General features: G+C 47.2%; 1 protein-coding gene across 27 annotated transcripts in view; it reads right to left on the bottom strand.

The window, feature by feature from the left end:
* The window catches only part of LOC142049605 (activated RNA polymerase II transcriptional coactivator p15-like), a 45,009-nt gene that overhangs the window by 19,340 nt on the left and 12,864 nt on the right, over positions 1-12,805 (bottom strand). For 2 of the 27 annotated variants that reach the window (XR_012657782.1, XR_012657783.1), the window contains exons 5-6: positions 8,610-8,703; positions 8,398-8,521 (exon numbers count right to left, since the gene is read on the bottom strand). The exons of 18 other annotated variants lie outside the window; for them this stretch is intronic. Coding sequence is in view for 6 of the 9 variants with exons in the window: in XM_075077431.1 (XP_074933532.1) it covers positions 8,509-8,521; positions 8,610-8,703 (107 nt within the window). In the remaining 3 variants the exon portion in view is untranslated. Of the gene's footprint in view, positions 1-2,817; positions 2,892-7,157; positions 8,522-8,609; positions 8,704-10,139; positions 10,269-12,805 lie in introns of those variants that run through there. 7 more of the 27 variants (XM_075077431.1, XM_075077433.1, XM_075077426.1 and 4 more) reach the window with 5 other exon arrangements.

Below are 12,805 nucleotides of genomic sequence, written 5' to 3'. Positions count from 1 at the left end.
GAACCGTGTGAGCTTTGCAAAACAGAATCTGGCAATCAGAGGGAGCTGAGAGATAAGGAGGCATTTGTTTTATGACTATATCTTTTGAGTAGGACTGAGAGACCGATAAAAGCCTCAGCTGGGTGATAAAGTGTGAAGTCAGTAAAAAACTGCAGTAACTAGGGGAAAGGTAAAGGCGGCAGGTGGAGATCACAACCACTGACTCAGTTCAGGACTGAGAAGACTTGCCCCTCCACACTCCTGTAAGGAGCATGCATGCTAATTTACATAGCTAGTGGGGACAGCTAACCAATCGGCACGAGACAAAACTCGGTAAGGGGACGGGGTGGAGATCCCTTGAGCCTTTCCAAGGAATGTCTCAAACACTCACAAGCTGCAAAAACCCTGGGGGGCGGTCTGTAGTGACCGGTGGACATCAAAGGGGGAAGGCAAGTGCCATTTGGGGGACTTTTTTGAACAAGCACGCCTACCAACCAGACACCTCCTGTTGGCTGGACCAATGCTGGAACCTGGACCAGCGATCTCTCTCTCTCTCTCCACCCACCTTCCAGTGGGATATCTGGAAAGCAAAGGACATGTAGTGAACAATCCAGGCTCGGACTGCGCGGTCTTAATCTGCCTGGGAACAAGAAGGCCTCAAGGATGTTGCGAGTTAAAACCAATGTATGTAGCTATTAATAACAGCTGTGATTTTGTATTTCCCAAGGCTTACAAAGCAGCATGGTACGAACTTACTGTGGGAACGTGTGGGATGGCATTGCGCCTTCCTGATAAGTTGCATTCCAAGATTGGCCACAGGTGCTACTCTGTCAACAGGGGCCGCATCCCATATCACCGGCGGGAGTGTCTCGTTACGGGGTAGCAAAACAAGGCGGGAGTTGCTGATGCTGCTAGTGGCTATCTTTGGGATAAAGCCCAAGGCCGTGCTGACCAACTAATAATAGGCTTGTATATAATAAACAATAGAGGCTTGTGTGTGATAAGGTGGTTGCAGAGCTATATTAACCACGCTGTGTTTGTAATAAACTGGCATTTGCTTGATCATATTGGTCGTGTGCAGTGTCCGTGACTTCCACGTCAGCACCTTCCCTCTTCCTTTCATTCTTTCACATTTCAGTAATGCAAGGCTTGAACTAATTAAGTAATGCAAGACTTAAGCTAAGAAGTAACTTTTACAATATTGCCGGGCCCCTGTCAATACAATTACAATTATACATAGTAAAAGTAATGATTGTGTATGGACCTTGAGTGACTGTTGAGTGTGTATGGACCTTAATTCACACCAAGAGGACTGGTGAATCTGAGTCACGTCTCCCTCCTTCCCTGGTGGCACGTGACATGGAATCACTTACTAGAGTTTGCTTCATTCTGCTACTTAAATCTGCCCACAGACATACCGTAAGTGCAATGTAAGCAAATATTTTTTGCATGAGTAACTTATGAAATTCCAAAAATCTTTAAAGACTAGAACTGAAATGGAAGGTGAAAGACCCAACAGTGTCTCTGTTTGAATTGCCAGAAGTTAGCCGTGTTGCTTAAGAGACTGCATCTCTAAATGAGAAAGAGGAAATAAGATTTTAAAAATAAACATACTCACAAACTTCCATCTAAATCTGTCTCAGAAAAAGATCAGACAGATGCTCAACAGTTACCCAGCAAATTCCACAGAGTCTTTGGGATTCAGAGTCATTCTCTTTCAGTTCAACTCTCTGCTAATACTTAGTACCTTTAACATGGGCCACCACATCACATGATTCATCTTTGCAACGCGTCTAACCCAAGCAAATCGTTAAGCTGCCTGTGTAGTTAATAGATAGTCAGGTCAAGGAAGTGCTTCACCTTGTATATGACAGAAAGGGATGCCTCCAGAGGTATCTTCTCTCCCTACTGACTGGAGGAGCAGACAAGCAAGCATATATTAGATGTCTTTTAGATCTTCATTATTATTATTTTAATAATTAAACTGTTCTTATCTCAACCCACAAGTTTTTTTTTTTGCTTTTGCTCTTCTGATTCTCTCCCCCATACCACTGGGGTGGGGGGAGTGAGCAAGTGGCTGTGTCATGGTTTAGCTGGCAACTCAGCCCCACACAGTCGCTTGCTCACTCCTCCACCGGTAGATGGGGGAGAGAATCAGAAGGGTAACGCTCATGGGTTGAGATAAGAACAGTTTAATAATTAAAATTAAAAGAAACAACAACAGAAATGCAATGTAAAGGAGAACAACGAGAGGCGCAAAGCCCCGGGGGAGGAGGAAAGGAGGGGGGAAGGGAACGAACCGCCATAACAAACCGCACGCGCCGCAGCCGCTCACCGCCCACCGACCCGACGCCGCGACGCACCCGAGCCGCAAACTGCCCCCCCTTAATATACTGGCCATGGTGGCACATGGTACGGAATGAACATGCCATTGGCCAGTTGGGGTCAGCCTCCTGCACCGTGGCCCTGCCCCTCCCAGCCTCCCACCACTCAGGCAGAGTGAGGGAAGCTGGAAAGGTAGCCGACCCCCACAGTGAGGAGAATTAACCCCTTCTCAGCCAAAACCAGCACATTCTCCACCCCTTATTCCATACCATTTACACCATGCCCAGGTCCCATACGATGCAATACAACCTTACCAACCACCACCCCTCCCCTTCCCATCCTTTAACATAATACACAGACATCATTCCCTTACTTTATGGACCTTCCCTGTAAGATGTCCATTAAAAATGTCCACTGAGTCCACCCAGTCCGTGACTCTGGGCTCCACCTGTCGCATCAGTCTTTCAGGGTGGGAGAGATGGGGTGTGCGGCGTTGGGTTGCTGCATACCGAGTCAGTCATCATTCCATCACTGCTGCACTTTGCCTGTTTCACAGTCTATCTTCCATGGATTGGGAGGCTCGTACTCTGATATCATTGATACAACACAGAGGTGACACACAATATTATATAGCAGTTTGCATTGTGCCATTCAGTTCATTGACTGTTTTCGCCCAAAACCAAATCCCCTTGAGGCACACACCAGACTCCTTCATCCTCCCGCATCACCCACCAAGTACACCCAGGTCCTCGAGCAAAAGCAGTCCCACGAATGGGTTTGCCTTTGCCTGAGGCAGGAAGAACCCACACTGTTTTGCCCAGCATACTTTGTGCATGCACTACAGGAACTGTATCCCCTTCCACACTACTTAAGGGTTCTGACTGGGCAGGGCCAGCTCGCTTGGCAGATCCCCTCATGTTGACTAACCACGTGGCTTTTGCTAAATGTGTATCCCAGTGCTTGAATGTCCCACCCCACATTGCTTTCAGTGTAGTTTTTAACAGTCCATTCTACCATTCGATTTTTGAAGAGGCTGGTGCATGATAGTGGATGTGATACACCCTCTCAATACCATGCTCTTTGGCCCAGGTGTCTATGAGGTTGTTTCGGAAATGAGTCCCATTGTCTGACTCGGTTCTCTCTGGGGTGCCATGTCTCCACAGGACTTGTTTTTCGAGACCCAGAATAGTGTTCCGGGCACTGGCGTGGGGGACAAGATATGTTTCCAGCCAGCCAGTCATTGTTTCTACCATTGTAAGCACATGGTGCGTGCCTTGGCGGGTCTGTGGGAGTGGGATATAGTCAATTTGCCAGGCCTCCCCATATTTACATTTCAGCCATCGTCCCCCATACCACAGAGGCTTTACCCGCTTCGCTTGCTTGATTGCAGCACATGTGTCACATTTGTGGATAGCCTAGTGCAATAACATCCATGGTCAAGTCCACCCCTCGATCACGAGCCCACCTGTGTGTTACATCTCTTCCTTGATGGCCTGAGGTGTCATGGGTCCACTGAGCTAGAAATAGTTCACCCTTATGTTGCCAGACCAGATCCACCTCAGCCACTTCAATCTAAGCAGCTTGATCCACCTGCTGGTTCTTCCGATGTTCTTCACTGGACCAACTCTTGGGGACGTGAGCATCCACATGACATGCCTTGACAACCAGGTTCTCTACCTGGGCAGCAATATCTTGCCACAATGTGGCAGCCCAGATGGGCTCCTGCTCGGACTGGCCCATGAGCTACTGCATGAACTATCTCCTGTTTAATCTCTTCAAAGTCTTGTCGTTGCTCAGGGAGGGCCCCATTTGAAATCATTCTTCTTCTGAGTCACTTAATAGAGAGGGCTTACGATCATACTGTAATTTGCAATATGCATTCTCCAAAAACCCACAACGCCCAAGAAAGCTTGTGTTTCCTTTTTGCTAGTTGGTGGAGGCATGGCTGCTATTTTGTTGATCACATCCATTGGGATCTGACGACGTCCATCTTGCCATTTGATTCCTAAGAACTGGATCTCTTCTGCTGTTCCCTTCACCTTACTTTGTTTTATGGCAAAACCAGCTTTCAGAAGGATTTGGACTATTTTCTCTCCTTTCTCAAAAACTTCTTCCACTGTGTTGCCCCACACAATGATGTCATCAATGTATTGAAGGTGTTCTGGAGCTTCTCCCTGTTCCAGTACAGTCTGAATCAGTCCACGGCAAATGGTAGGACTGTGTTTCCACCCCTGGGGCAGTCGATGCCAGGTGTACTGGACACCCTTCCATGTGAAAGCAAACTGTGGCCTGCACTCTGCTGCCAGTGGGATTGAGAAGAATGCATTAGCAATATCAATTGTGGCATACCACTTGGCCGCCTTTGACTCCAGTTCGTATTGAAGTTCTAGCATGTCTGGTACAGCAGCACTCAGTGGCGGCGTGACTTCATTCAGGCCACGATAGTCTACTGTTAGTCTCCACTCTCCATTAGACTTCCTCACTGGCCCTATGGGACTGTTAAAGGGTGAGTGGGTCTTACTGATAAGTCCTTTGCTCTCCAGTCGACGAATGAGCCCATGGATGGGAATCAGGGAGTCTCGGTTGGTGCAGTATTGCCGCCGGTGCAATGTTGTTGTAGTGATCGGCACCTGTTGTTCTTTGACCTTCAGCAACCCCACAACAGAAGGGTCCTTTGAGAGGCCAGGCAAGGTGGACAGCTGTTTAATTCTCTCCATCTCCAAGGCAGCTATGCCTAAAGCCCACCTGTACACTTTTGGGTCCTTGAAATACCCTCTCCTGAGGAAGTATATGCCAAGGATGCACGGAGCCTCTGGGGCAATCACAATGGGGTGCTTTTGCCACTCATTCCCAGTTAGGCTCACTTCGGCCTCCAATACAGTTAGCTCTTGGGATCCCCCGTCACTCCAGCAATACTGATGGGTTCTGCCCCTATATAGTTTGATGGCATTAAGGTGCACTGTGCACCAGTGTCCACTAAAGCCCTGTATTCCTGTGGGTCAGATGTGCCAGGCCATCGGATCCACACAGTCCAGTAAACCCGGTTATCCCTTTCCTCCACCTGGCTGGAGGCAGGGCCCCCCTAGTCCTGATCATAGTATTCATCACTCACTTCCGGTAAATATGAATCATGAGTGTCTCTGTTAAGATCAAAAAGAAAATCAGCACTTCTGCTCCTCTGTCTGGGGAATTGCTTACTGCAAACTGGAGCAGCAGCTCTCCTGGAGAAACCCCTCTGAGTGATTGTTTTCCCTTGCAGCTCACGTACCTGTGCCTCTAGGGCTGAGGTAGGTTTTCCATCCCACCTCATCATGTCCTCTCCGTGATCACGCAGGTAAAACCATAGGGTGCCCTGTCGTGTGTATCCCTTCTCTTGAGCAAAGGGACGTTTACTCCTAATGGCTGAGATACTGGTCTGTACTGGTGGGGAGTAGGACATATCTTCTTTGAGTTGCTGGAACTCTCAGGACAGTTTCTCAACAGCAGAGACGAGCGAGGAAGAGAGATTTGCTCCATTCTCCCAGAGTCTATCAATCAACTCAGCCACCATTGGTGCCTTGTCCTCTTTCCAGGACATTAGTGCCAACAAGTTGCCATGCATCAATGGTGCGCTCCGTACAAACCTCTGCCACATGGGTCGCGTGCACTGGGCTTCATCTGGATTTTGGAGGACCGTTGATCGTCCAGGTCACCATAAATCACCTCAAGCATGGCTAGTTCCCTCAGATACTGGATACCTTTCTCCATGGTCACCCATTTTCCTAGGCGAAATACAATATATTCCTTGAAGGGATACCTTTCTCTTACTCCAGACAGGAGTTGCATCCAGAGGCTGAGGGCTTGTGTTCTTTTTCCAATCGCTTTGTCAATGTCCCCTTCCCTGGAGAGGGATCCCAGTTGTTTGGCTTTCTTCCCCTCTAATTCCAGACTGCTGGCCCCACTATCCCAGTATTGGAGCAACCAGGTGATAACGTGCTCACCTGAATGATGCCCGAAATCTTTCCGTATATCCCACAACTCACTCAAGGATAGGGATCGGGTAGTTTCCGTTTCTTGTACACATTCTTCCTCTTCCTCCTCCTCTTCTCGTGATGGCCCGGGTTCCTCGTAATCTCTTTCTAAACGAGTTGACCTTCTCTTCCATGATTTCTTCTTGCGTATAGGGGTGACTGATACTGGCACAGGTTGGTCCTCTGGTTTAGCTGCAATGCTTGGCACTGGGGTTTGAGCAGCTGCAGTGCCTGTCGTGAGGGTTTGAGTGGCCGCAGTGCTCGTTGCTTTCCTTGTCTTTGTCTTTTTAGATCCAGCGACCTTCTCTTTCCCTTGGGGGTACTGAATAGTGTTAAATAGGGCTCGATAGGCATGAGCCAGGCCCCAGCACATTGCAGTGATTTGTATCTCTCTGGAATTGCCAGGGTGACAACATACTTCCTCCAAATATTCTACTAGTTTTTCAGGATTCTGCACTTGTTCAGGGGTGAAGTCCCACATCACGGGGGGTGCCCACCGTCTTAGGTATTTGCCCATACTATCCCACATACCCTGCCACGCATAGCTATCGAGCCTTGGGACAGATCTCTGGATGATATTCTTAAATTGCTTATTAACCTTAGAACTGACACCGTCTGCCAAAGCAATATCAACAGATGTATCTTGACTACCCAAGGATGTTCAAGATACTGAAAAGTTGTTGTAATGAAGGAGGAGGCATTATATAAGATGGTAGCTAAGGTGCCATTCTCTATTTCCTCCATAAAAAACTTCTCAGAAGAGGAGGTATAATTGCTAATTGCCTCCATGTGGTGGTAGTTGAAGTACAGTAACGGCTTCCATGCAAGACCCAAATAACCGATAAGGGTCAAGGCCAGTGTTTTAATAACATATCTCCTAGGCAAAACATCTCTAATCACTGCAGAGTACAGCAAACTGAAAAAACCAACAGCAAGTTTTAACATGTACTGTACAATCGGCATAGTAAAGACTGGACAAACTAATACTGAGAGCAGATGAATAAATGCGGTGAACAGCAACTGTTATTATCTCAAACCCTTCGTGCCCCACGTTGGGCGCCAAAAATGGACTGTCATGGTTCAGCCTCAGCTGGCAACTGAACACCACGCAGCCGCTCGCTCACTTCCCACCCCCACCCCTGTGGGATGGGGAAGAGAATCAGACGAGCAAAAGAACTTGTGGGTTGAGATAAGCACAGTTTAATGATTACAATAAAATAATAATAGTGATTATGATAATAATGACAATAATGTTAATATAATAAAATGGAGAAGGAAGGGAAAGGGAAAAAAAGGAAAAAAGCACAGAAACACAAACGATACAACCGCTCACCACCCGCCGACTGACGCTGCCCTTTCCCCAAGCCACGATTGCTTCCTCCCTCCCCCGGCCAGCTCCTGCCAGTTAACATAGTGGGCATGACGTTACATGATATGGAATATCCCTTTGGTCAGTTTGAATCCACTCTCTTAGCTGTGCCCCCTCCCCTCCCGGCTTCTTGTGCACCCAGCAGAGCATGGGAAGCTAGAAATGTCCTTGACTAGTACAAGTGCTACCCAGCAACAACTAAAACATCTGTGTGTTATCTCAATATTTTTTTTCCATGCTAATTTCAAAGCACCGCACTATACCAGCTAGAGTGAAGAAAATTAACTCTATCCCAGCTAAAACCATACCTGTGTCATTCCATTAGCTGGAAGGGAATACATTATGACTCATAAATCAAATACCACTCTTTTATAAATATGCTCTGTTTCCAGAGTTATCATGTCTCAAGCCTGGAAGAAGCTACATTTCTATCTGATTTAGAAAGCCTTGGAGATTTAACTCTTTCTTGCATTTTCATTCTCTGGAGTTTGAGGTTCACATTTCTCGCAGTTTAGGCAGCTGAATTGCAACAGCCATTTGCCTTTGGGAAAGTTTGAGCAGAGGATTGCACATAATTAAGCATAGATTGCGATTAAATGATCCAAGAAACACATGGAACGGTCAATTTTAAGCTGAGGACTATTGAGGTAGATGAGGGCCTCAGCCTAGGTCTCAAGGACAGGACGGCACCAAAGTGGTGCCCTGGGCACGTGCCTGTGGAACTTGGAGAGCGGCAGCCAGGCAGTAACTTCGGCAGAGGCCGTGTGATGGGATCCTCGGCAGAGAGTGCGTGGCATGCACTTAAAAATATAAGCTCCAAGGCAATTAGAAACTTCCCCTACAAAGGAACAATATTGAGAAATAACCGCAATGTGGTAACATGCTGTTAAAACCCAGGAACGGCCTCAACACCCCAGGGAGACAACCTGGAAGCCACATCCTGGCTGGGCCCTGAGGGGCCTTGGGCTCCTGTCCGCTCTCCGGGCGCCTCAGGTGGGGCGAGACTGTCCCTTGCCACTGCTGCAGGAAGAAGTGGAAAACATGTTAAATACTTGCGTGCTTCAAAAGCTTTTGTCATGAGGAACATCTGCCTGGGTGGGTGTGGGGCTGCGGTGGGCTCCTTCCCCCAGTCCCACAACGCAGGCCTCCACAGAGGGGCTGGGGGAGGCTGCCTTGTGTGGGACAGCCCTTCCCGAGGTCTGCCAGGACTAATACCCTACCTTTGCCACCGAGGAGGGCGGAGATGTGTTTGTGTGTAGTAGCTGTTTAATTGTCAAGTATTTGGAAATGAATCTAGAATTAATTCCACTTTCTAGGCATCAAAACCTAGGCTTTTCCAAGAGTTTGCAAATAATTTTGTGTAAAGGAACAGTTCAAAATTTGCTAATTTTTTGCAAAGAAAGATTGAATGCAATGCGAAGTGTGAAAGACTAAAATTTGTCTTGCACAGCTGAAGTGACTGTTAAGTGTTTTGCTCACTGCATCCACGATGAGTGTGATGGATGGGACAGTTAAGGAAGCCCTTGCTGAATGTTCAAGGCCTGCTCCCTGTGATGGGGCTTCACAACTCGGGGTATTTCCTAGGTACAGAGCCGTCCAATGGCTTGGGAAGATGCTTCCTCCAGAGATTAGCAACACTATTTCCTATCCCAAGGAATCATTTGAAAAGAAGCCAGAGAGTTTGAGGGGCAGATGTAGATGAACTACAAAGATGAAGATGAAACAATGGCTAATGATGATGTGTCACATTTTAAAGGAATTTTGTTGGTAAACGTTCTCTGTGTAAAATAAACTGCATTTCCTGTCACGTGTGACAGACCATCTATGTTTTTCTCTTTGTTCTACTTTATCCACTTTGTGTACAGCCATTCCTAATATAGGCAGTTCTCCGACGTGTGTGGTGAGTTTGAATCCAGAGGAGCAGAACAGACAGCAGTGATTTTGACTATTATCAGATGTTTTAAATGATACAGAATTAGGAGGGTCTGCAGGGAAGGTTTCTCCAAGGAGTTAAGTAACTCTTAGACCCCTCAAGCAAGCATGAAGGGCCTGAACCTTGCTTGTCCCATGTACCTGGAAGGGCCTGTGCAAGAATGGTGACTGAAAGGCAAAGTACTGACTTGAACGCATCCTGTTCAGTGTGGTGTTTTGGTCTTGCTCATGGCACCAATGCAGGCCACCATGCTCAGGCGGCAGTTGTGGAAAGACAGAGCATTCTCTGAAGCTACAGAAGCTTCCCAGGGAAGTCTTCCCTTTCCTGGCCTACAAATCCTGAGCAGTGCACATTCCTGTAGTGGAGAGTGTTATAGGTGGCCAAAGAGAAGGACACCATGACATGCTGTTGCGGTTCAGCCCCAGTCAGCAACTAAACACCATGCAGCCGCTCGCTCACTCCCCCCACCCCTGTGAGATGGGGGAGAGACTCAAAAGAGCAAAAGCAAAAAAACACACAACTTGTGGGTTGAGATATAAACAGTTTAATAATTAAAATAAAAAATTAATTATAATACTTACGATTATAGTAATAACGATAATATAATAAAAAGGAAAAGGGGGAAAAAAACCAGAAACGATACAACTGCTCACTACCCGCCGACCAACGCTGCCGGTCCCCAAGCCGCGATTGCTACTTCCCTCCCCCCGGCCAGCTCTTCCCCATTAACATACAGGGCACGACATTACATGATATTGAATATCCCTTTGGCCAGTTTGAATCCGCTCTCTTAGCTGTGCCCCCTCTCCTCCCTGCTTCTTGTGCACCTGGCAGAGCATGGGAAGCTAGAAATGTCCTTGACTAGTATAAGCACTACCCAGCAACAACTAAAACATCTGTGTGTTATCAACATTGTTTTCATACTAAGTCCAAAGCACAGCACTATGCCAGCTCCAGTGAAGAAAATGAACTCTATCCCACCTAAAACCATGACAGTATCCACCCCTTATTCCATATCATTTACATCATGCTCAGGTCCCATACTATGCAATACAATTTCAATAACCCCTAACCACCTTCTCATCCTTTAATAGAATATACAGATTTCATTTATCATTCCCCTAGTCTATGGACCACCCCTGTAAAATGCCTGTGAAACGTCCATTGAGTTCATTTAGTCCATGACTTTGGGTTCCATCTATTGTATGATTGTTTCAGAGAGGTGCTGTGTGTGGTGTTGGATTGTTGCATGCTGAAGTCAGTCCTTGTTCTATCACTGCTGCACTTTGCTTGGTTCAACGAAAGTTCATTTTTTTATTAATTTGGGAGATTCCCACCATGATACCATTGATACGGCATATAGCAACCATAGCAGTGATGACATACAACATTATACAGCAATTAACAGCATATTATTCAGTTCATTGGCTGATTTCGCCCAAAATCAAATCCCCTTGGGGTACACACCAGACTCCTCCATCCTCCCACATCACCCACCAAGTGCACCCAGGTCCTTGAGCAAAAGCAATCCCACAAATGGGTTTGCCTTTGCCTGAGGCAGGAAGAACCCACACTGTTTTGCCCAGCATAGTTTTTACATGCACTACAGGGACTCTATCCCCTTCCACACTACTTAAGGGTTCTGATTGGGCAGGGCCAGCTCGCTTGGCAGAGCCCCTCATGTTGACTAACCAGGTAGCTTTTGCTAAATGTGTATCCCAGTGTTTAAATGTTCCACCCCCAATTGCTCTTAGGATAGTTTTTAACAGTCCATTGTATCTTCCGATTTTCCCAGAAGGTGGTACGTGATAGGGTATGTAATACACCCACTCAATGTCATGCTCCTTGGCCCAGGTGTCTATGAGGCTATTTCGGAAATGAGTCCCATTGTCTGACTCGGTTCTCTCTGGGGTGCCATGTCACCACAGGACTTGTTTTTCTTCATGTCCTCTCCGTAGTCACGCAGGTAAAACCATAGGGTGCCCTGTCGTGTGTATCCCTTCTCTTGAGCAAAGGGACGTTTACTCCTAATGGCTGAGATACTGGTCTGTACTGGTGGGGAGTAGGACATATCTTCTTTGAGTTGCTGGAACTCTCAGGACAGTTTCTCAACAGCAGAGACGAGCGAGGAAGAGAGATTTGCTCCATTCTCCCAGAGTCTATCAATCAACTCCACCACCATTGGTGCCTTGTCCTCTTTCCAGGACATTAGTGCCAACAAGTTGCCATGCATCAATGGTGCGCTCCGTACAAACTTCTGCCACATGGGTCGCGTGCACTGGGCTTCATCTGGATCTTTGGAGGACCGTTGATCGTCCAGGTCACCATAAATCACCTCAAGCATGGCTAGTTCCCTCAGATACTGGATACCTTTCTCCATGGTCACCCATTTTCCTAGGCGAAATACAATATATTCCTTGAAGGGATACCTTTCTCTTACTCCAGACAGGAGTTGCATCCAGAGGCTGAGGGCTTGTGTTCTTTTTCCAATCGCTTTGTCAATGTCCCCTTCCCTGGAGAGGGATCCCAGTTGTTTGGCTTTCTTCCCCTCTAATTCCAGACTGCTGGCCCCATTATCCCAGTATTGCAGCAACCAGGTGACAATGTGCTCACCTAGACAGCGAAAATCTTTCTGTATATCTCGCAGCTCACTCAAGGATAGGGATCGGGTGGTTTCAGTCTTGTTTATGACTTCTTCCTTCTCTTCTCCTCATGATGGCCCTGCTCTTCCATCATCTCTTTCTGAAGTAGTTGACTTTCTCTTCCAAGATTTTTTTCTGTGTATAGGGGTGACTGATAATGACACAGGTTGATTCTCTCATTCAGCTGCAGTGCCTGTCCTGGAGTTTTGAGTAGCCACAGTGCTTGTCCTGGCAGTATGAGTGGCTGCAGTGCTCATCACCAGGATTGGAATAGCCACAGTACCTTTTGCTCTGTCTTTCAATCCAGAGGCCTTCTCTTCCCCTTGTGGGTACTGAGTAGTATTGAACAGGGCTCTGTAGGCATGGGCCAGGCCCCAGCATATTACAGTGATCTGTGTCTCTCTGGAGTTCCCAGGGTAACAACATACTTTCTCCAAATATTCTACTATTTTTTCAGGATTCTGCACTTGTTCAGGGGTAAATCTCCAAAACACTGGGGGTGCCCACTGCCCTAGGTATTTGCCCTTACCATCCCAGGCACTACAGT

This window comes from Phalacrocorax aristotelis, chromosome W (genome assembly GCF_949628215.1).
Source record: "Phalacrocorax aristotelis chromosome W, bGulAri2.1, whole genome shotgun sequence".
Taxonomy (NCBI): Eukaryota; Metazoa; Chordata; class Aves; order Suliformes; family Phalacrocoracidae; genus Phalacrocorax; species Phalacrocorax aristotelis.
The sequence above is the reverse complement of the archived record's forward strand: the minus strand, read 5'-3'. Positions and strand labels throughout refer to the sequence as shown.